This window comes from Cinclus cinclus, chromosome 6 (genome assembly GCF_963662255.1).
Source record: "Cinclus cinclus chromosome 6, bCinCin1.1, whole genome shotgun sequence".
Taxonomy (NCBI): domain Eukaryota; kingdom Metazoa; phylum Chordata; class Aves; order Passeriformes; family Cinclidae; genus Cinclus; species Cinclus cinclus.
The window spans coordinates 48,862,827-48,889,951 of NC_085051.1; the positions used below are offsets into that span (position 1 = coordinate 48,862,827).

A 27,125-nucleotide genomic window follows, 5' to 3' on the forward strand; every position below is an offset into this window, starting at 1 on the left:
GAAGCAGCAAGGTAAGGTATGCAATTGTAAAAGACTTGGAGTGTTAAAAATCCAAGTGGAAAAATGTCAATGTTGAAGTTTCATTACAAAATTTTTAGGTTTGTTTTGTTGGTTTGGTTTTTTTTTTGTTGTTGTTGCTTTTTGTTTTTTTGGGTTTTTTTTAATCTTATAGGTCTTTAAACCATTATTCTCTATGCTTATTATAAGCATACTTTCAAAACGGGTATTTTTAGGTGTTAAGAAGCTGTAGAAGAAACTTGTGCTATTTCTTAAACTGTATTACAGTGTTAACCCAAAAGTGGGACGGCACTGTCATTCGACCACTTCTGGGTTACTGAGGATGAGCAAAATGCTCTCCCGTGCCCGTCCTGGGGCATTGCTGACCCTGTGGTGGGAACGCCTCTGCAGCACTGAGATGGGAGACTTTCTGGTCTCCTTCAGCCGCCAGTTGTTTTCCGTTGTCCGGAGCTCTGAGTAAGTGCTGCTGTTAGTCTGTGGATCGCCTAAGCGCCCCACAGCCTGCCTGCCGTCGGAAAGGACGGCTGACAACCTAATTAAAATCTATTTTTGTCTCGGCAGAACAGCACACGCGCTACCCTTTCGGGACACAGTCCCGGGCGGAGGCGCCGCGCGTCCCTCCCGGGCCGGGGGAGGTGCGCCCCCAGCGGAGGCCGGGGGAGGTGCGCCCCCAGCGGAGGCCGGGGGAGGTGCGCCCCCAGCGGAGGCCGGGGGAGGTGCGCCCGCCGCCGGTCGCGAGGCAACGGGCCGCGTCCCGGGCTGCGGCCATGGAGGAGGCAGCGCCGGGCCCGCGCGTCTTCCTCAACCACCTCGACTCCTACTGCGGCCGTAGCATCGGCGAGGTGACCGCGAGGCGGGCCCGCAGCTGCTCCCGGCCGCGGCTTCTTTCTGCCTCAGGCACCTTCTCCTGCCGGCGAGCCGCGGCTGGTCCCCGGGGAGCTCGGCCGGGCGGGCGGGAGGGTCAGCTGAAAGAGCTGCCGAGGAGAAGCACCGGAGAAATTAAAGGGATAAGATGGAGTCAAAAAGAGGAGTAAAAATAAAGAGTGAGGAGCGGGAGGTGTGGATAAAGCCGGTCGGGAGAGTTCAGGCAGCGGCTGAAGGAGGAAGGCTGTGGAGGGCGATAACCCATTTCCCCGTGAGGTACTCCCGGCCCGAGAGGAGCCGGGGCGGAGCGCAGGCACCCAGGGGCTCGGCAGCACCTTCGGCTTTGAGGCGTAGGACACGAGTCCAGGCAGAACATAACGGCTGAGGCTGAGCAGTCCCTAAGCTTTTCCCTTCCGTGGGAAGCTGTTTCTGAAGCGCATCACCAACCACAGGAGCAGGGCTGCTCAGACGGTGCCGGTGCCTTCTGGAGGTCATGAGAAGCTGCGTAGGGCTCAATAGATATTTGTTTACAAATTACGTGTCTTGTACATTGCAGTATTTATCCACTTGTGTGGTTGGGGCGACGCTTGAAAGCCCAGATGAAGAGGAGGAGGGGGATGAAAATGATTCCGTTGTTGAGGATCCCACGGCCTCAAAGGGGCGAGTCTATGAAATAGTGGGTACTCTTTCAAAGCCAGACAGTACTAATCCACGTTTTGCAAAGGAAACGTATACAGTAAGTATGAGTCTGATTTCAGATTGCCTTTAGACAACACTAGAAACATCGTAGGTCATGTAAAATGGCCTGCACTAATGAAATGGCCTGTTCCTGCTGAAAGCTGCATATATCTATTTTATTCTTTCTGCTTCCTGCATGGGCTCTGGCTTCCTCTCTTCTAGGTCTGTCACAGCCAATAGTAAAAGGAAGGAAATCAGACAGAAAATAGACTATAACTCTTCATAACTTATTTTAAAAATCTTTCTTGATGATCCACAGTTCTGCTTTCTTTTTCTCTCAAAGCTTGCACTTCAAGTATCTCTCATCTTCTTTTTTGTCTTTTATCATCATTTTGAAAATAGTGGTTCTGGAATCAAAGTTAGTGTCCCCCTTAACTGTTCACTGAAATCACAGCTTTCACTAGCACCTAATTGTTTTGAATATCTCCATCTTTGTATGAAGAAGTGGATGTCCAGAATTTAATTAACTAAGGTAGACTTGCTCTTACGAATGCAATTGCTTATTTTTTGATTTAGTTTTCTGAAACTAAAATTGCATCTGTCTCCAACTGTTAGTTGTAAACTGATTATTACTCTTCTTATTGAAGAATCTCATCCAACATTTGAAAATTTTGATTCAGATGTCTATGCAGCTGAACTGTTCAATCAGGAAATTATGTCTGGTGATATTTAGTTTTAATCACTGCTTTTGGCCTAAGTGTTTGCTATATTTGCTCAAGTGCTGCATATAATAAAAATTACAGGATGCTATCTTGCAAGGAAGTGGCCACTTTTTTTTATTTCTTCTTCATTCTGCCAATGGATAGTTGTTTAAAGTACCTGGATAGGAAGTAGATACTTTTTGATACTTACAAATGCACTAAAAATATGGATCCTAAAATACCATTAAAAGTCCATATTTTTTTACCTATATTAATGTGTACTCTAAATTAGAAAATTCAGCATTTAATTTCTATTTCATCAGCTTTCTTGTATCTGACAGATAAAAGCTTGGTAATTATCTTATGAATAATTCCAACATCCTAGTATTAGAAAACCCCATTCTATCCAGAAATTGAACTTGAAAATGATTATTTTTCCCCTTAATGACAGAATTTAACTGTTTTTCCCTCAGGTCTCTCCTCAAAATGCACTCTTAAGCCACTTGCTTGACTGTGAAATTGTTTTATATAACATCACTGAGGATGCAAACCAAATTGAGGAAGCAATGTGGGCTGCTTCTGGTTAGTATAGCTATAACTGAACAGAAATTTGGTTTCTATGTAGCCACCAAAACTTGCCATAAATGTACAATGAAATTATCAGGGATTGATAATTGGGTTCCTTGATGGAGAAATGCTGCACAAATTATTTGGTTAAATAGCAAGAAACAATGGAATGCACTGTCACATTCAGAAGGGAGAGAAGCTGACATGGAATGGTCCAACTCTTTTTAAATGACACATCTGAGTAGGCAGTAATTTCCTTAAATAACTGTCAACCATCATCTCATCTATTTGCATTGGGAAGTGGGTAGAAAATATGGTCCTGTGATATTCAAAGAATGTTTCAATACTTTATAAGATTATTTTAAGTTTATTTTTCTTAGAAGTCCAATAAAAACCTTTGGAAACTTTCTTTCTGTTACACCCAAATTCTAATAGGCAACTGGAATCCTTTTATGTTGAGATTGCAGTATCATTCTTTATAAGACAGCTAAACTAAATTATACTTTCCTCTTTATAGTATCAACACTCAGACAACAAAATAATTTGCATAGCAAAAACATAATTATCTTGCTTGATATTAAAATAAACTTTAGTTGCATTCAGTAGCCTTTTTTTTTCCTATCACGTAAAACCCACACTTTTTTATTTTCTTTCAGTATTTCAGCAATTAATAAAAATTAATAATTTCCTACTATAGATTGTTTTGTTGGGGATTTTCTTCCCCATACTATGTAGCTCTGTGGCAATTATGTAATTTCCCAATAATTTGATTCTTTATTACCATTATTTCTCTATTTTCTCTATTCCTGATTTTTTATCTTTATTTTATATTAACTCAAAGAGCATTTGCTGAAAAAGGTATCACATAGAACATTGGTATAAGTGTCTATACAGGACCTTAATATAATAACAAAAATACAGTTCAAATAATACAGTTTAAATTAAAATCCTTGCTTTCATTTAACAGCCCTACATAAGGAAATAGAGACTTTTGCAAAAGGAAAGTTATTCATCCTCATTTCAACAATAATGACCTGGGGAAATAGCAAACCCCCAGACCCTGTAAGTAATATCAATATTTTTTTTAATAGATGTTGCCATTTAATGGAAAATACTCATTACATTAAGTATCACAATATATTTCAGGTGTGTACCTCAATGATAGCTACTACAGTGAGCAGGTTTTTAGAATTATTTCACCCTTAATTACTACTTATTGCTAAAATTTCTAAATGCAATTCACTGACAGAAAAGTTTAGGCATTGGGCTACAATGATACAGAAAGACATAAGAAGTTGCTTTGTCAAGAGGCAAGAAAAATGCTAACCACAATATGCCCTGTCTTTCAGTCATTAAAAAAATCCCATGTTAACTGCATGTTTAATGAAATACATCATTAAAATAAAACCTCTTTATATCAATATATGTAAAGTATTTTCAGGAACCATGTTGGGTGCTTTGTAGTATGCAACTGCAATTCTCAAATTCAGTGTTACAGACATATAGTTTTAAATCTTTGTGTAATGCTATATATAATAAAAATTAATGGTCTTTTAAATATAAAAAGTAGTCAAAAATCTTTTGCTGCAAAATTTGATATTGAACTAATGACATTTTCAAAATTTTGAACCTCAGGCATCAAATTTAGAACCTTGAAGAATTTCAAATGAAGACAAAATTAAAAGAGATTTTAAAATACTTTTAAAGAATTTCCTTTAACCATCTAGACCTTTAAAAATTGTTCTGTTCTAGAAAATGTATAACAGTCATGTTTTTCTCTTCATAGGAAAATCCTGATACTGCTTTTAATGATGAAGATTTTCGCAAAAGAAAATCTCATCCTAGCTTTACAGATTTCATAAATGCTGAGAAATTAATTGCAAAACTTGGGAAAACTGTATGTATACAACTTTTTTATAAAAATAAGTTGTTTTGTCTTCTTATTTAGAGCTTTATCATAGTAAGGGACATTATCAACCATTTGACTAATTTTTAAGTATTTATTGTCTTTAAAAATATGGCTGGTACAAATTATTAATAAAATATAGTAGCAAAGATAATACTATAATGTCTTTTAAAACCGAAGTGTATGCCTAGTATAAAGCCCAATTTCATTTTTTTTCTCAGGTAGGAAGTAAATCATGCTTATCTTAAAAAAATACTGTCTTTTTTTTATTGTACCAGAGACAATCAAAGCTGAGGTCTGTGTGGAAAGATATGGGGAAGAAAGATTGTAGAGGAATAGGATATTAGTACAGCTCTAAAGAAAAGCAGTATCTTTAAATATTAGCAAGCAATGTTAGTATTACATCTCATTTAAATACTTAGATGTTTTGGCCACACCTAGCATGTCCCTGGATAGTTTGTGCTCTTGGAGTAGAGGCCTTGTTGATTTTCATTCCACGCTATAATTAATCTTAAAATCATAGCCATAGAGCTGACATAGAATAGCTAAAATATGTTATCATTTATATGTTTTAAAATCCCCTCCTTCAGCTTTGCTTGCCTTGGTCTGATTAGACTGTTTGTCTTACTAGTGAACAGACTATGCCTCTATTTGTATTTAAGAACTATTATTAAATAAATACCAACAGTGGCTCAGTTTACGATTCAGGGAAATGGAAGCTGTTGTCATTAGTGGTGGGGTAGTGAGGAGGTTAGGAAGACAACAAAATATACTGGATGATGAAGGTGTCATTTGGTCATTCTTTTTCTGTGTTAGGAGTCTCCCATAATCAATATAATTCAATGTCCATTGCAGAAATTTATCCAGCTAATAACAGAGTTTATTGTAAAAAAACCTTTTGCCTTATTTGAGCATACATTTGCCATCTTATGCCCTGCTGAGAAAATAGCTCAAGAAATTATATTCTACTGTAGATCTAATAATACAGAATATAAGTAAAAAAATTGGTTACCAGTTGAAAAAGCAGTAGTAAATTGTTTTTTCTTTTACTGTGCTAACATGGATCTCATAAGACCATGGGATAAGTTTTCACACGTGCAATGTTAAAAACAAGAACATTTTAAACAACATCCGTCAAACCTCGTGTTAACTTCTGCCACCACTTAACGCCCAGATAAATTATTGACTATTTTTCTGACTAGTCCAAAGCACTGAGTCTCTGCATATCAAAAATATTTATATAATTAGCTTCTAAGTGCTTGTCAGGCTGAACATCTCTTGAGAAGACAGATATGTAGCAGTACATGATAAAGCAGCTTGAATATTTTCAATACCTATCTGCTGTAACCCTTTCAAAAGGAGCCCTTCTCCTCCAGACCTCTGGTGTCAGCACCAATGGGTATCACTGCCCCTGGACGGCTGCTGTCACCAATTTGGAACAGGAAGGCTCCAAAGCATCTGTTCTTCCCATGAAATTAGCTTTGGCTTTCTGTGATGGCTGGAGACTTCTGAATTACAGTCTTTACTCATTTCTAAACTCAGTGGTATCTAGGGAATGTGCCATCAGTGAAAGAAATTACAGTGTTATTGTTCCCTGCAAAGAACTCAGACACTAGGATTCATCAGTCTTGTCAGCCAGGTAAAAAGCTCTTGCACCAAGAATAGAAGTTTTCTAAGCCTTGTTGCCTGTTCAGAGTGCAATTTAATGGAAGTTGTTTCTTAAAGCAAGATTTATCCTCTCTGCATTAGTGCATTTCTCACCTATTTTTTTAATTAAAATTCAGTAACACTCTGAGAGTTTAAGAGTCTTTGTTTTTTTTATCACTAGTAATTATTTCCTTTACCTTTGCGGTATTCAGGGTATTCAGGCTGTGTCACTTTTCTCAGAAATTGCGATCTCTGGGATCCTGTCAAATTCAAAATCCTTGGAGAAAAATCTGCCTACCGAAGGCAGAAAAGCTCTTCATCCCCTAGCTCTGTTCTCAGTGACATCACACTTCCCGAAACCAAGTAGACCTGCTCCTCACTTCAAGAAATTTATTAGGACAAAGCGTACAAGCAAACAAGCTTAAAACCGCAACCTGGAACTGACGATCCCAGCTAGAAAGTGACACCTAGTGGCTTTACTGAACAATACACGGGAACGTGACATCGCTTACCCGGGACTGAACATGCCACGAGGATCAGCCGCAGCATCTTGCCTAAGAATTGCCTTATCTTGAACATTACCTATAGCCAAGTAACATCAAGTAGTGCTTTCTCAATGGGTGCCTTGTGGCACTAAGTAACTATTGTTAGGGGAATTTAATCTGTTTTAGAGGTATGTATTTCAGTGAAATACAGCACTCAGTGCAAAACTACTATGGTTTGTCTTCACACGAGGCAGGAGTTAGCACAAAGAACATGGAAGAAAATCCTGTGCTACATTCTTCTTAAGGGAAATGAGAAATAGCACTTCCTGTGCATTCAAAAGAGGCAGGTTTTTCCTGCTAGGAGGCAGAAATTACTATGTGTCTTCTGGGACGTATCTGCAGTCTGTCCAGAGCAACCCTGAGAGCTGCTGCTCTTAGGTGCAAACACTGTCTGTCATGATATTACCCAAGCAAAGTCAGAGTGCGTTAAGATCTGAGTAGTAAGAGATACCTCCTCCCAAATTAAGATGCAAACGAGACCATAAACTGAAGTCAATTATACAGATTTTATTTAACAATGAGTTAGAGCGATAGAGAGAAATAGAAAACAGAGGAGAGATCAAGCAGAAGATAGTCACTAGCCAAGGATCCAGTGGCATCATGTTAGTCCTTACTCATACTGGGCTTCTCAGTGATAGGGGGTCCCAAGATAGTTCAAAGCTTTTCATATTTATACATTTTAGCAAACAAAGCAATTAATGTTCATTGGCTGCACAGTTCTCTTAATCTATTGGTTAAATTATTACCTCACCTCTAATGCTAATTAGTCCCATGCTCAGTCTTTCTCTTCTTATGAGCTGGTGGGTTTCTTGGGTCAGAAGGCCATGAGGCGATGGTCATGACCTCCCGCTGCCAGAATTTCCTTTTACTCAGTTAGAGCTGATTTCAGCACACTTGCTGAGCTGGCTTTCCTTATGGCCTATGAATTCTGCATTCTTTATGATCACTATCAGCAAAACATTCTTATTCATAAGCTTTGTTAACGTCACCCTGGAATAACACCCAGACAATAGTGCCACCTTTGTCTTTTCTTATCTCAAGTTGCCACTGTGATGGCCAATCTTACAGTCCAAGTTCCAGCTGTCCACAGAGGTGTATCCAGGGAGGCTTCAGTGATGGTTGGTGGCCACCATCTGACGCACAACTAGGAGTGATCTTTCTTTGACCACTGATACACATATGAGCAGTTGCTTCACTATACTGTTGGCCAGAGTGGGAATTTTTATCCAGATGTGTTAACCAGGATGTACTAACCAGATCATGCATGTACTAACCTGCCATGCAGTTATATGCATTGGTGTTATTATTCTGCTGTAGCTCCCTTTTGTATTTATCCCATGGCAAAGTCCTTCTTGGGCCCTAGCAGTATTTGAAACAGTCAGCTGTCCTTACAGTGTGGAAGCTCCTCTGCTATCTGTAATGTCTTCTAATTTTAGTGTTTCTTGTGACTAATAACAAGCTGTGGAATTCAGTTGAGTTGAAGTAGTTTTTACAACAAAGCTTCACTTTGTAAGTGTATAGATAAAACCATGTAGATACAACACACTGACTTTGCAACTTGTCATCAAGTTATATGATGCTTTGCTTATATAATCAAGGATTGGCTAAGACATGCCTTAATTTTCTGTTTCTAAAATATTATAAAGATGATAACAAAAGGTCAAATGCCTCCCCTCCCCCCCCCAAAAAAAATTGTCCCAAATCTGCATATATATCCTACTGCTGATAAAGGCAGGTTCTTTTACATTGTATGGTGGAGATAAAGAATGCCTAGGATCCTTACAACATGAGAATTATTTAATAATTTTTTTAATCTTAAAAATTTCAAAGTGAGTAATTAAAAAAAATTATTTGAATGTTTTTGTTTTATTTTCAGATTATTTAAATTTTTTTGCATAAAAAATATTTCTTTGAATTTTTCTTTTTTATTTTCAGATTATTTAATTTTTTTTCTGTATAACCATCCTCACCACTGATACAAAAGTAACATGTTTGTCCAAGCAGACAGACAAATTTATGACATTACACAATAATGATCAGCTAAAAATGTGTGGTTTAAAAATGATATGTGGTTAGAAAAACATTCAAAGATTTTTTTTTACTGTGCATCAAAGTGAAAGTAAAGAAATTGTAAAATCATTAATCCAGCATTTCCTGCTCCTTTAGGTAGCCAAATGCAAATTGAGTGCATTGAAGAAATAGCTACAATGAATTTCAGAGTTATTTTTTTCTTGAAAACAGGAAGTAGAAGCATGAGTTATCCTGGTCACTTGATTCACATAACTTCTAAATTTTACCTCTTAATTTTACTTAAATCTTATAATTTTTGTTCAAATGTAGACAGACTGTTTTTTTTTTTTTAAGACAACTATGGGTAGCTTTTTTGAAGGAAGTAATAATAATAATATTATTCAGGAAGCTACAGGATATTCAACAATTGATCTAGTTACAATTTGGAAGTGATACAGTTTGCACACTTTGTATATTTAATGTACATGTATTCAAGAGTCAGTGTAAACATGTATCCCAATTGCCGTACCAGATTTTAATGAAACTTTTCTTGCTGATTTCGCTTTACAGAACAAAAAAAAGTTTTCAACTTACATTGTTGCCTCAGGACATCAATACGGAGCTGAGGAAGGACTTTTTCACTACTTTTTTAAGGTAGACATCCAACTACATTCGAAGGATCATGTAATTTCTGGGGACAAACTGCACTGGAATTGAGTCCATTTTTAACAGCCTTGGTATTGTAAGCACAATATTTTCATGATCAGAGCTGTGGAAGTACTTTTCTCTTTTTTGGCTCTATTTTTTCTTAGATATTTCTCTGGTTTTTGAACAGTATTTCCATATGTACTTTCCAGTGAGAACATGTCTATCATGTAAATAGAATCCAGGGAAATTTCTTTCTTCTCAACATTAGTCTGTTTCTCTTCCCCTTCCCCCCCCCCCCCCCTTTTTTTCCCCTTTTTCTTTTCCCAAGGCATTTGTTTTTTGGGTGATACAAAGCAATATTTGTCAATATTAATTAATAGTCTTTAAAAAAAACAAACTGCTCTTGGTTTTACTAGGTTGGCAGTCAGTATTTCTCAAGAATGTTCTCCTTTACTGCAGTTTTATTAATCATTCAGTAAACTGAACTTTAAGTCTTGAATATACAGATTTGCCTAGTAATCAAATGTTCCTTTTTTAGCTCTAGTTAAAAGTAACCTTTTTTCTCACTTTATTCTCTGTATTTTCAGATGTGTTGGCTTGGTGAGACTCCTGCAATACCTGTTTTTGGAGATGGAAACAATATTATTCCAACCATTCATATTCGTGATTTAGCAATGTCAGTCGAAAAAAAATTCCCTGAGCAATAATTGATACCTAGCTAGATAACAAATCCAAATCCACTAGGGAGTACTGAGGCTTTTAAATTGGGTTGGTTTAAGGTTACTCTTGGGTCCTTTTAACTGAGTCAAACAGAGCCTTCATTTTCTTCAGAAGTAGGTGTGCCTTCTGGAAACCTTATCTGACTGTTGCACAGGTGCTTTGCTTTTAATAAATGACAAGTTATGCTAAGTCTACAGTGTGATACCAGCTACCTGGCACACAACTGGACATTGATTGTGGACTCTGCAGCAGACTAAGATAATATCTTCTACAAATAGAGGTTTTTATTCTTTTAACTTCTTTCCAAATAAAATGTGTAGCTGTACTTCATTATTAAGTAAAATATATATGAATATATTAATAATATATATGTCATGCTCTGAAATGATCTGCAAGAATTTGCAGACTCTTGGTACTGTTTCATGAAATGTATTTAACAATGAAAGCCCTGGACACCTCTCCAAGTACCAGCCGGAGCTGTACTTTATATGTTTCAGAGTGTTGCAAAATGTAGCAGAGCACAGACCAGACTTTCAGTATGTGCTCGCAGTAGATGCATCGATGCACACCCTTGAAGAATTAGTAAAGGTAAGAGAATTGATAAGAGATTTGAGTTTATTTTTTGGGGTTTTTTTTAGTATATCTGTATGTAAGGTTTTAAAACTATGCATTTTACTGAGGTAGTTCCTAGGTCATCCTGAATTACCTTGAGTAGTAAATTACATGGAAGATTACTTTGAAATCCTCTAAGACTTCTGTCTTTTAAACAAAACAGTTTACTTGATCTTGCAGAACTCTTTTTTTGCAGTATTATCATTAATTTAAATAGATTTTTTACCTAAGAAAATTATGGAGAGTTGTTATAGTATCCACAGAACTGTGATTAGATACTCAGTCTTTACAATGTGTTTCCCTTCTGCTGTAGAAGAGATCTTGTTTTTCCAAGAGTTTTGAAATGAAGACTAGAAGTAGTCTGAATGACACTGGTAAACTGCGCACTGTGATAAGGGGAGTCAACTCATGGAACACTTGCTTGTGTGGATTGAGCAAATGCTACATAAGGACCAAACAGAAGAGCCCATTTTCTTTTTCCATTGTTGCTGTATCAAAGAGAGTTTAATGAAACAGGGAGCTCACTAGAAGATGAAATCTGTGTTTTGGTTCAGGTAGATACCCCAAGGAGAGTGGTTGGTGTCCTTTCATGGGTATGTACTTGTTTAGAAACGCAAAATAGAGGACAGGAGTAAGTGGACAGTTTTTGGGGACGGGAAGTTGCCGGTGGAGAGGATGCTACAGAGAGTTGTCTTGTCAGGGAGCTGTACCAGCCCAGGGGAAGACTGCAAAGGTGCATGGGAAAGAAACACCTTGAAACTCATGGTTGAAAACAGCTGAAGATTAGAAGAGTGTTTGGAAGGAGTATCATATATCCCTTTTCCATGCTTACTTTCATTTGGGTGTGCACCGATATCAATGAAGACGGAATGCTGGATTATTTGATCTGATGTTGTTATGGTCCAGTTTAAACCTAGAAGAACAAAGAAAACTAAGTCTCTGTGTACAAAATGGGAAGAACTTTGAAGATTCAAAATATATCCCAAAAACTTGATTAAAACCAAATTAGGTTAGATGTTTGTGCCAAAAAAAAAAAAAAAGATATCTTTTGTTTAATAGTAAAAGAGGCAAAGAGAGAGGGGGAGAAAGGGGGAGAGAGAGAGAGACTAAGTGTGGGGGGAGACAGGGAGAGAGCGACAAGGGTTAGGTGGAAGCGTATCACCCATCCGAGGGTGCCAACGATGTCTTGTTGTTCCTCTCCATCTGGACTTCAGGTGGTGAGGCTGCCCCGCGGTGAGCGTCCCCCGCCTCCGCCGGCACCGAAGAGTGCGGGATCCAGCGGGTTAATTAATGCACGCTTTGGGGAGGTGGGAACGCCCACGTGCCTCCCTTGCAGGGGACCAGTTTGGCACCGTCTCTTGCAACACTACGGATCTGTTGCATCATGCTGCAGTGCTCCGGTGCAGGGTCTGGGGACTCCTTTGTGGGGACCTCTGATGGGCCATCACTCCCCTTCCGCTGTGGATAAGCTTTTCCCCGGGTGAAGGGCCCCTCCGCTGAGCTGGTCCGCGCGGCGGAGGACGGGCGTTCACTGCCTCTCACCAGAGGCCTTTTCTCTACACGCCCTGAACGTCTCCCCCTCCTCCACCTTTTGGTGCGAAGGTTGTGAGAGGTCTGGCAGCTGATAGCCCTGGGGCTGCGGTCCCCGCTCAGAACGGGTTAGGTTTATGCTTTCTGAATGTATCCTTTTCCCCAGCGCATAGTTGTTAATTTATCTTATCTGCATGAGCTCGCAGTCCGCGGCCTCAGTCAGAGCCCCGTTCAGGGTGTGGTGGTCTCCTTTGCAGCCTTTGTAATGCAGCTCTTGCTATAATAGGCAAAAGTCCTTCATGAAAGTGTTTAAGTCATATACTGTAATATTTCAGTCTCCGACAATGGTTTATATAAATGTTTATGATTTTATGGAATGTAATGAGGTTTAAATCTATTTTAAAGGGATTTAGGAGTAACTAACAATTTCTGCTTGATGATGAAATGCAAATTATATGTAGAGAGCAATGAGTGGCATTGATCTGAAAACCCTTCCCAATTAAATACCTCAGGAACCTGAGGTGAAAGTGCTGGGAAAAGAAAGATCTCCAAATACATCTTAAGCACTAGGAATTAATTCATACATATAAGGGCTTTTTAAAACTTTCTGTGGCTTTGAGTTGTTTCTTTGTTTTTTTTTTTGTTTGTTTGTTTTTTATTGCAGGTACTAAGGAAGAAATCTTACTTAGCAATCAAAAGCTATTTAATACTAACATTAAAGTTAATATGTTGTTCTTGGATCAATTTCAAATCAGTATCCTGATTTTTGAGGCACAAATGTATTGTTCTTAGATCTATTTCAAATCACTATCCTGATTTTCCAGGCATCGTGTAACATAAAATTTAAAGCACATATTTTATGCACAGAAATTCTGTTCAATTTTTTTCTAAGAATCTGATTTGTTAAGTGGTTTTGGTGTTTTTTGTTTATTTGTTTGTTTGTTTTTATGATAGTGTATCAGTAAAAATATTGGACCAGGAAAAATTGAGAAGATTCCTAAAGAAAATGCATTCCTGAGCAAAGAGCTAACAGTCAGTACTTTTCTTTCTTTTATTACTTCAGGAAAGTGGTTAAACTGAAAAGTATAGTATAATAGAATATATAATTTCACCAGAAAAATTTAGCCCCAAAATATGCCTAAAAATACTTAAAATTAGTTTAAATTTGGAAAATAAACAAAGTAGCATCTAGTCAACTTAAAACAGAATTTTGAAGAGTTGCAACCTAATTTAAAAGATAAAACACTGAAGCTCTGATGTCACTGTTCCCCTTAGCATTTGGGAGCACTCTAACAAAACCTAAACAAAATTATAACAATAACAAAAAAAAGTTGGTAATGCAATGCTGCTAAAGCTGATGAACACAGAATGCATAAATTATGTTGTATTCATCTATTTATCTGGAATAAACTGTTCATAAGAGAAATAAACAAAATACAACCCCAATAGCTTTAAGTTGGTACTCAATAAATTTATAGAAGAGGTGATTCCTTGCAATAACATGTAAACAGAATTAATTGAACAGAATAATTGTTTAGTGTTGCATGTTCTGACAGATCATGATCTTAATACTTTCCTTCTATTCTCACCATCCATTCTAGTCTCTTGTTCCAGCTGTTCTTTTGACATGCATAGCTTAAGTCTGTAAATAAGTGTAGTTTTGCTCCCTCAGCAAATGCAATTGGATATGTTGTTTGTGAACCTGCGAATGGAACCTCTTTACCTGAAAGAGAATTTCAACATTAAGTGGGTTGCTGAAGCAGGACTGATAGAGAACATTGCAGAAGTCATCATGGAATACAAACAAACTCGAGGATTAATGGTAATGCTTTTGTATATACTATTGTAAAATGCCTTTCTCTCTTTATCCCCAATATAAATGGTTATAAAAACACGTCTTAAATCAAGCAAGTAAAAATACATAGAAGATGAATATAGATGCAAAATAAGTGAATATAGAAACTTAAAATTAAATTGAAGAAGTTAAATAAGAGGCAATAAAAGTTAAAAATAATGACTGAGTTTTCTTTCCTTATGCCTGAAACTGAAATTTATAAATGCAAATTAGCTTAATTATGGAAAGCTTCTATTCTGAAGCTACTTTCTTTATGCAGTATATGGCACTCTTGGTATGTTTTGCCTAAGGAATACAATAAGTACATCTTTTATTTAAGCTTTTTTTATAATAGTCAATACTTACGTGAGTATTTTGTGCCCTTTATATATATTCAGTAAATGCAGATATTCCAGTGCAATATAGCCTTTATTCTACTCTGCTCTGTTGTGTAATTTACTGGGCAACTTCACTATTTCCTATGTTAGCTTGATATTTAGAACTTCTGTATTCAAATATGTAGGTTACTGAAAGGTGCAGAAAAATGCTTGTTTACATTCAAATATTGATATAGCTGTTTAGCATGTCTATATCTGCTTCAGGGTTGAGGGCATGTAAAACAAGGTGAAGGTACTATTGTTAGAAGTTACTTACTGGAAGTCCCTTCATAGCTCTGAAGGATTATTAGATCTGCATTTGGATTAAACTATTGCATCTAAGTACATATGCATCTAAGTAAAACAATGCATGCCAGGTAGCAAGGAGAAGGAAGGCCAGCTAGATTGTCTCTGTCACTACTCTATTGCAGTTTGTACTGTCAGATTTACTAAACAAGATAGGCACTTAATTATGTATGATTTAGAGCTTATTGCATAACATATTTAATAAATGCATACTGGAATCCTAATTGCACTTACTCATCCTCAAGCTAGGTAGGTTGAAATGGGACATCACTTAGAATTGTGATAGATCTGGAATTTTTGAGGTCTAAATAATAATTTTGATGACAGCAATTCTACCTCAATTGGAAATAGAACTATTGCATGTTTATAGTAGAATATCTGCTACCACATTCCAAAATTCACTGCATCCCATCTGAGGGACTGTGTTTCATCTCTTTGGATTATTTGATCATTAACTAGCCATAACAAGTTGCTCTGTAAGTCTGCTAAATAGAAGCATGATTTTTTTCCAACAGTTAATTTCTTCATTTAAGTAACAGTGTTACTCGAGATCTGTGGGTGATAGAGAAAATATTCAGCAATAAATAAATAAATAAATAAATAAAACAAAAATATATTTTTAGTTTTAAGTATAATTGCTATTTATTATTAGTCATATAAAAAATATTGTTGCTTTTACATAAAAGCATCTATGTTGCTTGAATTATGTCATATATTTATCCTTTTTTCCAGCCTCTCAAAGTTTGCATTCATGGTCCTCCTGGGTCTGGCAAATCTACCATTGCTAAGGAGCTCTGCAAACACTACAAGCTACATTATGTTTGGATAAATGATGTGATTTCTGAAAAAATTGCAGATCTGGTATGTTGCTGTTTTCTAGTATTCCTGCTATTTTAATTTCTCTGATTTTAAAATGTTTGGCAGTATTTAAAAATTACTTATAATCCCATTATTTTAGAACGGAAATATCGTTCAGAATACTGATCATCTCTGGCAGTTGCACTGAAACCTTTTCAGAGAATGAAAGTTGCTCAGTATCTTCACTGTTCATGGGCACACACAAAAGGAAAATATTTATTTTTTTCTTTTATTACATCTGTATATAAAATAAGTTTGGTTATGGAATTTCTGAGCCAATTCATATTTCTGTTCTTGTCATCAGGAGCAAATTGTGGCTAAAGAAGCTGACAGGGTGCAAGGAAAAGCAGAAGAAGGAGAAGGAGAAGAAGATAATGAACAGGAAGAGGGTGAAAATATAGAAGCAGCAAAGGAATTGTTAGATGAAATAAAAGAAAACATGAAACAGAATAAAGGTAGGAAATACAAAGTATGATGATGGGATTCAGGTAACTAATGCAACCCTATGCAAATGGAAATCAGGAAATAAACGAGGTCTAGACTTTTAATTGCTATTAAAATCAAGAATCAACTGGACAAGGGAGAGGAAATATAATGAAGAGTTTATGAGTTGAGATAAAGATGAGGAGAAATCACAAACCGAGTACTGTCATGGGCAAAACAGACCATGACTTAAGGAAATTATTTAAATGTATTACCAATCAAAATCAGAGAACCCACCCCTCCCTTCTCCCCTGAATTTAACTTCATTCACGATTCTCTACTTCCTTCCACCATCAGCACAGGGAGATGGAGAATAGGGATTATGGTCAGTTCATCACATGTTTCTGCTGCTGCTTCCTCCTCAGGGAGAGGAGTCTTTTCCCTGCTCCACTGTGGGGTCCCTCACACAGGAGACAGTCCTCCACAAATTTCTCAAGTGTGAGTCCTTCCCATAGAGTACAGGTTTTATTAACTGCTCCAACATGGGTCCCTTCCATAAGATGCAGTCCTTCCTTCAGGCACAGCCTGCTCCAACACGGGTCCCTTCCATAGGATGCAGTCCTTCCTTCAGGCACAGCCTGCTCCAACACGGGTCCCTTCCATAGGATGCAGTCCTTCCTTCAGGCACAGCCTGCTCCAACACGGGTCCCTTCCATAGGATGCAGTCCTTCCTTCAGGCACAGCCTGCTCCAACACGGGTCCCTTCCATAGGATGCAGTCCTTCCTTCAGGCACAACCTGCTCCAGGATGGGTCCCTTCCATTGGATGCAGTCCTTCCTTCAGGCACAGCCTGCTCCAGGATGGGTCCCTTCCATAGGATGCAGTCCTTCCTTCAGGCACAACCTGCTCCAGGATGGGTCCCTTCCATTGGATGCAGTCCTTCCTTCAGGCACAGCCTGCTCCAGGATGGGTCCCTTCCATAGGATGCAGTCCTTCCTTCAGGCACAGCCTGCTCCAGGATGGGTCCCTTCCATAGGATGCAGTCCTTTCTTCAGGCACAGCCTGCTCCAGCATGGTTCCTCCACGTGGTCACAAGCCCAGGCAGCAAACCTGCTCTAGAGTGGGTTTATCCTCTCTTCAGGGGTCTGCAGGTCCTGCCAGGAATCTGTTCCAGTGTGGGGCTCCCATGGGGTCACAACCTTCTTTTGGACAACCACCTACTCCAGAGCGGGCCACCTCCATGGGCTGTAGGTGATGTCAGCTCTCCCCTGGACCTCCAGGGGCTGCATGGTGACAGCCTGCTCACCATGGTCTGCACCACAGCCTGCAGGTGGATCTTTGCTTTGGCACCTGAAGCACTTCCTCCCTGCTTCTTTGCTGACCTGGGTATCTGCAGAGATGTTTCTCCCACAGATTCTCACTTCTGTCTTCCCTGGCCACATTTAGTTCTGCACAGTGACTTTTTCCCTACATAGATATTTTGTCACAGAGGCATTACTACCATCACTGATTTGCATAAACTTGGTTAGCAGCAGATCCATCTTGGAGACATCTGGCATTGGCTCTGTTGGACATGGGGGAAGCTTCTACCAGCTTATCAGAGAAGCCAATTCTGTAGGTCCCCTGGCTAACAAAACCTGTCCACACAAACCTAAAGCAATTACACACCTAGCATATTTAAAGTGATATATTTTTAAAACATTTTGGTGCTTCTTTAATTGTAGCACTTCATCTTTCTACTTCAGATTTTTTTAATAATGTCATGTTTTGTTCTCAGAACAGAGAGCATAAATTTATATAATGTAAAGTAAAAAGCTGGTGAAATATACCTTTATCAAACTCACAAAAATAGAAGTATTCTAGTAAAAACAAGTGCATTTTCATATGAAATTGTGGGGGTTATTTAAGAACCTCATACATCATTAGAAAGTAAATACTGCTTACAGAAGCCAGGAAAGAATTTTAAAGTCTGTAGATTGAAATAAAGTTCCTTGCTGAAAAGCATTAACTACCATCTGTATATGAATGATGCTGTGTAGTTTTGGTCTTAGCGCTTAACATTTTCCATGTGGTATAACATGATCCCCCTTAAAAATGCAATCTGTTGCTAAGGGTTTACCTGATTTGGATCTTGTATATCTGCAAAGAAACAAACTTCTTACACACCCGGAAGCTTTAGTAATGATATTTAAGGCAGCATCTCTTCTGCATGCATAGATGTGTTGTTTAAAATAACAATGTCTTTTAAAATAGTTACATATTTTTCTGATTAAAATGGTTTATAAATTTCTAAGACTGTTAATAGTCAAAGCAAAATAAAGTAGGAAACTGCAGTTAATGTTTGCAAAAGGACAAAAAAATCAGGTGAAACTTGACTTTTTGCTTCTTCATATTTTCTCAACAATGTGGGACAAGTAAATAAAACAATTCATAACTCAACCTATCTAAAAATGAAACTTGTCGATCCCACCTCATGTCTTTATTGCAAGACTATCTTTAAGTCTCACTGTAAAATGAAAATAGAAGACTGTGCTTGTGATATTTTTTTCTATAAGCATTTCTTTTCTGCTTCTATTAAAATCTGATTGAACTATTCAAAATAAAACTAACTTCATTGTAAACACAAAGATAATTTTATTTTATTTTATATCTACGGCTTAATATTCCATAGATTGCTGACAATGCATTATATGCAAATTGTAACTCAAAATACTTAACTTTTCAAGATCTAAGTTGAAGAAAAATGTACTATAATGTATCAAATGTTAGTAAAATAATTTCAGATCTCTTGTTTCTATAAACTAGATACCTATTAACCTTCTTTGTCTTAGGCTGTCTAGATGATGAGTATCTTATTAAAATTGTGAAGGACAAGCTCATGTCTATGCCTTGTAGAAATCAGGGATATGTTTTAGATGGGTTCCCGGAGACCTATGAACAGGCAGTTGATCTTTTTAAAGGTATGTATCGCTTGGCTTGGTTTTGTTGCTGCTTTTGTTTTAACTGCTGCTGATGTTGTCATTATCATTATTCTCAGAGCCATACTACTTGAGTGCAACAGCACTGTAATAACTTTGTATCTTGCAATGCAAGATACAAAACAAAGTTTTGTGATGTGTGATTATTAGAATGTAAGAAGGACTGTAATGCACCTTATATAATTCATGCACAAGATAATTTTTAGACTCTTTCCTGGTAAAGTAAAAAATAAATGCACAAACATGGAGGATGCTTTCTTGTCCAATATTGATCTACTCCACTCAAGCAGCTCTACAGCAGAATTTCTTCATAATGTTTAAGGGCTACTGAATGAGGGCATCCAGCCAGTGCACCAATACATATTTAGTGAGCTAAATTGGAGTGTATTTATTAGATGAGCAACTGTAGATATGACTTCAGAGAAGCTCTGCAACACATATTTCAAATCATGAGCAAGCACTGTCCATATATTAAGACCAAGAATCATCTTCATGTTTAAATTACAACTGAGGTTTGAGGGCACGGAAAAAAGTCTTGCTCAGCTTAGTATGCTGTTCTGCAGCTGGTCATGCTCAGCTGATACTCTATGGGCAGTTTTACTGAATATTCATAACAGAAGACCCTAAGTGGCAAAATACATTTTAACCGTAGAGTTGTAAAATATTTCTACTCACTGTTCTGACCCTTGTCTCTATTTATTGAAGAATAATTTATTGAGCAGGACTAGAGGCCAAAGATAAGACAGCAGTTTTAAAACTGGACATATTTAAATCTTGTGTTTTATTATGTGTGCATGTACATGTCTGTGGTACAGGCAAACAACTACTAGTGTCCCAGGTACAATTCTGTGGTACCTGGCAACATGAATTACTTACTGAATTCTCTAAACTGGTATCAAGGTTAGATTAATTTCCAATTATTAGTATAATTTGCATATTGTCGAACCTGTGTTTTACTGCATACATTTTTAGCAAATATAGTGATATTGTTGCTTCAAATGAAAATGTCAGTAATTCCTTACTTTTGTTTTAGTAGAAGATGATGAAGCAGAAGAAGAAGAAGAAGAAGCAAAAGGCAAAACACCTAAATTTAATCAAATAATCATACCTGGTAATTTTGATAGATTTCTTTTTAAATAAACTAAGGAGTATTATTTTTCTAATTAAATAATTAATTAAATAAACTAATTAAAGGAAATATTGCTGCCACCAACAAGAAATCTAAAATATCACTCCATGTGTTCCTATTTAACTGAAAAATAAATCTATTACATGTAATGCTGCTGCCCTCTTATTTTAAAGTGGACAATTAATCACAGAATCATTTAGGTTGGAAAAGACCACTAAGAATATCAAGTCAAACTGTTAACCCAGAAGCTTCAAGTCTACCCTAAACCATGTCCATAACTGCCACATATCCATATCTCTTAAATACCTCTAGGGGTGGGGAGTCAATCACTTGTCCAGACAGCTGTTCCAATGCTTGACCATCTCTTAGTTGAAGATGTTTTTCTTAATTAAAAGGAAGGGTTTGATTACGTTTCTGGGTTGTTTGTTTCTCAGTTTGTGTTTTTTTTGGGAAAACGACATAAACAGTTGGCTGATAACAATAGTAGTGGTTGTCTTATTGTGATTATAGCAGCTTAATGGAATAAAAATGTAATGCTTTAGTCATGCTGGGAATTAAAATAGAGTGGTTTTCATCTATGTAGAAATCACTTTATCCTGCTGTTTTTGCCTGATTCTTCTGTAAATTTTGTATATATTCAAACAATATGTTCTTCTTCACAGAATTTATTTTTTCTTTGACTGCATCTGATGAATTCCTTAAAAACAGAATAATAAATCTTCCAGAGCGGAAAGTTGCTGGAACTTGTTATACTGAGGGCCAGTTCCTGCAAAGTCTGAAACGCTTCCGCAAGTTAAATACCGATGATATGACAGTTCTCAACTACTTTGATGAGCTTGAAATACATCCTCAGTTTGTTGGTATGGAATAATAATATTAGCAGATATAACATGAATAAAAAAAAATTGCTCTTACAAATTTAACACTTGCAAAAATCAAATAGTAAGTGTCCATATACAAATAATATTTTTATTAACATTGCATAATACATTCAGAACAAGCATTTAATTATATACCTGCAAAAAAAATTTCTTTTACAGTTAACCTTTTTCTAAAATTTGGGGTGTTAGTTGTTCACTTTTGTGAGGTTAATGATTAAAATAATTTTATGACTTAGGTTACAGATCTCTGCACTGGCATCCTTTCAGATAGGTGGTGTAAGAATACATTTTTATGGATATAAACATTGTGGTTCCTTATATTTTTTCTTTAGAGGTATCCACAGATGCTATTTTTGTCCACAAAAATCTGATGCTTTACCTGGCGGGCAACAAGCTAATAATTACACCCTGAAGAGAGGCATTGTTTGTTTGTTTATTTCAGAGTTGTTCTAATCTCTCTCTGCTTCGTGGTACTCCACAAATCAAACGTCCCTACTATCAAAACTTTTCACTATTAACACATCTTACTAAACAAAGGGATTAGTGTTTATTGGCTAAATATTACATAGCTCTCCTATTAATTAGTATTCAATCTTTTATTGGATGATTATTCTTTTGCTTCCCATGTTCAGTGTCGCTCTTCTATTTGGTCAATAGGTTTCTTGACTTGGTGGTCCTTGAGTCTGTGGTTGTGATTTCCTCACAGCTGGCATTAACTTTTACCCAGCTGGAGCTAATTTTGGCACAGCTTCTGAGTTGATTTTATTAGTTTCATCCTTATCTTAGGCGTTCTGCCAGATGTGCTTATGGCCCGTAAATTCTTCACTCTTTGTGTCCACTATCAGTGGTACATCTTTCTTCCTGGGCTTTGTTAATGGCCCATTTTGGTCTGAGATCACTGAGTCTTGTCCAGGCCTAAACCTTAACAAGGCAATTCTACCAACAAGTGATTTGTTCTTCTAACATCTGGACATTCTTTAGAACTTGCTGTCTGTTTCATAAGTTAAATCTGCCTTCTTGTTGATCAAGCTTGAAAATACACAAAGAAGAAACATCAAAGAGCATAATTTCTTAAGAAAATTTTTGTATTTTCCACATTTTGCAACATCATGACAATATGTGTGTAATCTGTAAATTAAGAAGCATTTAAGAAAACTGTGAGAAATTAAAAGTGGAAGGCTGGGACTGAATCTGAATCTGTATTGCAGTATACCTGTATGTGAGAAAATTTGTCTTCCCTACATACTATCTAGAAAATTGTGATTACTGGGAAATCTTAAGAAGATAACTATAATCTGATTATTCAATGCCAGTGAGATCAGAATGACAGCATTCTAAAGAAAAGGTTGGATTTTGCAGGGAGAGGAGAAGAAAGAAAGAAAGAAGGGTGAGACCTCTGCAATTAAAATCAAACTACTAATATTTGGAATGTATACTTGAGATGAATTTGGAAAAGTTAATTGTTCAACCCCCTTAGACGCGACTGATTTTCCAAGTATTGCCAGTGATGGAGATGATTTTGAAAATAATAAGATATATGTGTTGTAAGGAAGTGTAGTAGTGGGAAAAAATAGTGAGATAGCATAATTATTTTAGAATTGAGGAAATTCTACTATGGAAAGTAAATGTAATGAAATATTAAGGTCTGATGCCATCATTTGGTCACATTCTTAGCTCATACTCTTCTACATATGCAAGTAGAGGCCCAGTCAAAGAATTATGCCAAAAGATTATTCTTAATCTGTAGCCCATTCTAAATACAGAAACTCATTTGCCTAATGATTTTAATTATTGCAGTATCACAGCTGTGATATTGCAGATGATTTTCACATTGAGTGTATAGCATTGATTCTCATGTTCAAATGAGCATCACCTTTAGGTCCTGTTTGTCTCAGAACTGTCTCTTTACCCATGTTCTCATTCCTGGTTGTTACCACAGAAGTATGCAGGTGTGTTGGTTCTGCTGTAAAATGGTAGGAACAGATTACAAAATAACCATTTTGTAATGAGGATCCTTCAGCTCAGCCAATACCCCTCCATTCTAGTGGAAGTTCCAGCTGGATTTTCAGATGCATAGAATTAAGCAGCAATGAATTTAATCAACTGTTTTCTCTGTCATACTCTGAAGAAGGGGTTAAAAATTGTGCTTGATTTGTTACATATTATTTCAAAATAATAAAGGTTTTCTTCGACCTTAAATTTAAAAAAAATATAGCATATGTTTTTATGTATCATTTTTATGACTTTTTTTCTGAGTCTGAAATATGATTAGTACAAAGGAGTGGGCTTTAAGATTCTGGAAACTCAACTTTGTTTTGATGACTCACTGTATGAAGACTGCAAGTTGGTTATCTTGTGTCTCATTTTTCTCATTTACCAATTGAGAATGGAGACAGGCATGTTAGATCTTGTACAAAAAGGCATGTTAAAATTACAACAGCAATTTCCTTTGAAGACCTTAATTTATGAGCTCCTTCTCCAGTGATCTTTCCTCTCAGCTAGAATCAGTGTTAACTTCAGTTTTCATTTAAAAGGCATTAGTTTTTGAGGATAAATGTAGTTAATTGTGATTGCTGTAAAATGTACATTGTACTCTTCTGTGGCCATCTAAGAAAAAAATTGAGTATTTGAGACCTCAATTCAACATTGATACCATTCTTAGCAATAATTTAAATGACTAGAAAAATTACTTCCATTGTAATTTGTACATCTAGGTGCAGCTAAAATGGTAGAAATTATGGGCTGCTTGCCATAGTAAATGTATTGCTTTAATTTGGAATACTTCAGGAATGTGATTCCTGATTTTTTGAAAGAAGAAGCTGTAAAATAAGTTTTTATCACACAGAATTATATTAGTTCCCTCCTCAGTTCATGATCAGAGTTTGCATTTGAGGTCCATCACAAACACTAGCTCTTGGAAAAATGGTGTTGGCATTTGAGTCTGATTCTGTCTGAATCAGCGATTAGAAAGATCTGGGGAAAAAAGCTTTGCCAATGACTTTCAAAATAACTTCCTAAAGAACTATGAAGCAGAGGCTACTAGATTCTCATCTAAATTCTGTATTCTAATTATTCTTTTTCCCTTTTTCTGCATGCTCTCCTTACCCATTTCTGTGCTTTTACATCTTCTACTTCGTGCCCCTGAACAAGCCCTTTACCTCAGTATATTCTCTACCTGAAATGCCCACTTTTCCTCTTTTCCATGTCCATTCCTGTACTGTTTCTGCCTCCCCACACTGAATGCATACAGAACCTAGAGAGCCCCAGAGTAAGTCTTCATTCTTCTGTATTTTTTATTTTTCTTCTTGCTTGTCAAGTTTAATGTGCAAGTAACTTCCAGCAATTAAACGGGGAGAAGGAATAAAATTAAAGAGAAGATCTTGTTCAGTCTTTATGTTCCTACATGTAGCTACAATTTTGTTTTGTAAATATAACATAGAAGGAGATTGTCTAAAGAAAAGGTCTGTGTATTTGTAAATCTCTGTGACTGAAAACTTTGGAGTTTATGCCACATCCTAACGACCTATTGTGCAGCATTAAGGGGGGAAGAAGGACAAAACAGATGGTTTTGTGCAGCTGGATAAGTTCACATGACACTGGTGTCAGGAGCATGTCTGAGAGTTGGTAGTTGACCACTTTTTTTGGGTTTCAAAACCTGGGCAAGCTGCAACTGGTAAACAATAGTTGTAAAATTTGTTTTAGAATGTTTCTTCCTTACATCATGTTAAAAGGCAAACTATTTGAGGTGAAACTGGTAAAGAAAATCAAATTTAAACAACTTCACTCTATGTAACAAAAATTTGACATTTACAAGCAATTTTACTTGAAAATTCAAACAAAGTGAATACAATATATTTTTAGGTCTTGCTTAGTAATTGACAATAGTTGACAAAAGCCTTGTAATGGTTCTCTCTTGTATTTTTTAAAAGATATAACTGTATATGAAGATTCTGAGAACAAACTTGCTGTACCAAAGATTATCAAAGAAATTGGAGAACCTCGGAATTATGGTTTGACAGATGAAGAAAAGGAAGCTTTGGAACGCCAAGCAGCTGAGGAACACCTTGTCAAAGAAGCTCAAGAAAAAGCTGAACAAGAGCATAAAGAAGCTAAGGAAAGGGAAGAAAGAATGGCAAGATGGGAAGAGTGGGTAGGTTAATACATATTTTTGGGAAAACAGTATTATTTATGTATTTTATATGGCTTCAAGTAATCTGTTATGTAAATACACTTGGGAAGTGTAGCATAAATTCTCTCATTCCCTTATATTATACTTTAGGTCTGAGTTAGGCTATCTTCATAGTGCATTTTGAAGCCCATCTTATAGAATATAATGCCTTTTTAATTACATTTGTTTGCATTTTGGTATCAGCATGTCTTTAAAATAATTTTATGCTACTCTTGTTGCTGCTGTGTTGCAGCTCATCTATTTTACCATTTATAAGTATATACTACAATCAATGGAGGTTTTCCTTACCCAGTCTAATAGGACGTTTGCATTTCACTCAGTTTATTTCTAAGCACCTAAGTCTTAATTATCAAACTAGATTTTTAACTCAACACTGACCCAGTCTTCCAGCCTGCAAGGTTTATGAGCCTGCAAGAACAAGAACATGTTTGAGAACTGAGTATTGGGTTTAGTGAGGACAACCTGATGCAGTCTGAACGATGGCTTTTGTTTGTTAATGATCTAATAAGCACTTAGTATTTAGGCTACCTGACCCTAGACGACTTGTAAATGATGCTTTTTCCTCATTTACTTTGCCACACCCGAGGACATTTTAGTTAAATGACCTGAAATGCATACTGAAAGAATGTTCCTGTTCACACCCATTTCACCAGAAGGCAAGCCTATTGTCTTCTTTCAGAGCTATTTAAAAACAAGCTGACCATTCCACAGAGAAGTCCTTTTCTTATATTTGAACACCCATGCACATCTATGGGGTAATAATATGCTTAAATTACTGACTTTTAAAGTAACATTTACATTCTTCTGAGGTTGGCTTGTAAATAAGGGGTTTTTAATCTCTGATTATTTACAGCTTTATTCAACATTAAGCAGCATTTTGAACCCTGTAAAATTCCTAAGGATAGCTAACACATTTTAGCTAGATTCAATCCAAGCCATCTTCCTTTAAAAGCGCAAACTTCATATTAATGAAAACTGAAGTAGGTGTTTAAATAAAATGTGTGTTTAAGGTTCTCCTTTAAAATAGGCAGATGATCAGGAAATCTAAGTAACAGTTCATTTGCCCTTGACACTGTAGCTTAGCTGCTATCTCTGAGTAGTGGGAAAAGACCACTTGCAAGATTTATTCAACAGCACTCCTGGATGGAGTGCATAAGGTTAAAACTGGTCTATCTGTTTTACCTGAACACTGCTTTTTTGTTATGCCTTGAGTATAGAAAAGAAGTCTTCATAGTATCATCTGTTTGCTGTATCTATATATGACTCAGGCTACTGATGAATAAAATGAGTGAAGAGAGAACAATGAAAATGAATTGGAGTAATCTGGGTAAAGGTGGTGCAAGTTCGTATGCTACTAAGTGCTATTGAATGGAAGTAAGAGAAGCTTGCAGCAGTTTTATTTTTTGAGAGTAAAAATTGCATTTGATTTAGTCTGAATTCAGAAAGAAATTTAGCTGGTGGAAACACATGTAATTCACTGTGGTTTTAGTCTGACTCTCAAGCCCCTCAAAAACATCAATGAAATCAAGAATAAAACAAACCAAGGAAGCCAAAGAAAAATCCAACACAATGAACAATTTAAAAATTTAGAAACCCATTGCTCTCTACTGAGTAAAAACACTCTCCCTCCTGTTCAAAGAAGCCTCAAGAAAGCACCTGCTTTTGCAATAGCACTGATTTTTGAAGTGCTACAGTCTATTCCAA

General features: G+C 36.8%; 1 protein-coding gene across 1 annotated transcript in view; it reads left to right on the forward strand.

Moving 5' to 3' along the window:
- Nucleotides 1-785: 785 nt before the first annotated feature.
- Nucleotides 786-27,125, forward strand: part of AK7 (adenylate kinase 7) — a 29,152-nt gene continuing 2,812 nt past the window's right edge. Inside the window, exons 1-16 of the mRNA XM_062494554.1 lie at nt 786-860; nt 1,439-1,618; nt 2,735-2,843; nt 3,796-3,890; nt 4,615-4,725; nt 9,507-9,590; nt 10,172-10,260; nt 10,802-10,892; nt 13,401-13,478; nt 14,119-14,268; nt 15,696-15,824; nt 16,126-16,276; nt 19,076-19,204; nt 20,256-20,333; nt 21,014-21,211; nt 25,162-25,382. Of these exons, the coding sequence (XP_062350538.1) occupies nt 786-860; nt 1,439-1,618; nt 2,735-2,843; nt 3,796-3,890; nt 4,615-4,725; nt 9,507-9,590; nt 10,172-10,260; nt 10,802-10,892; nt 13,401-13,478; nt 14,119-14,268; nt 15,696-15,824; nt 16,126-16,276; nt 19,076-19,204; nt 20,256-20,333; nt 21,014-21,211; nt 25,162-25,382 (1,968 nt within the window). The remainder of the gene's footprint in view (nt 861-1,438; nt 1,619-2,734; nt 2,844-3,795; nt 3,891-4,614; nt 4,726-9,506; nt 9,591-10,171; nt 10,261-10,801; nt 10,893-13,400; nt 13,479-14,118; nt 14,269-15,695; nt 15,825-16,125; nt 16,277-19,075; nt 19,205-20,255; nt 20,334-21,013; nt 21,212-25,161; nt 25,383-27,125) is intronic.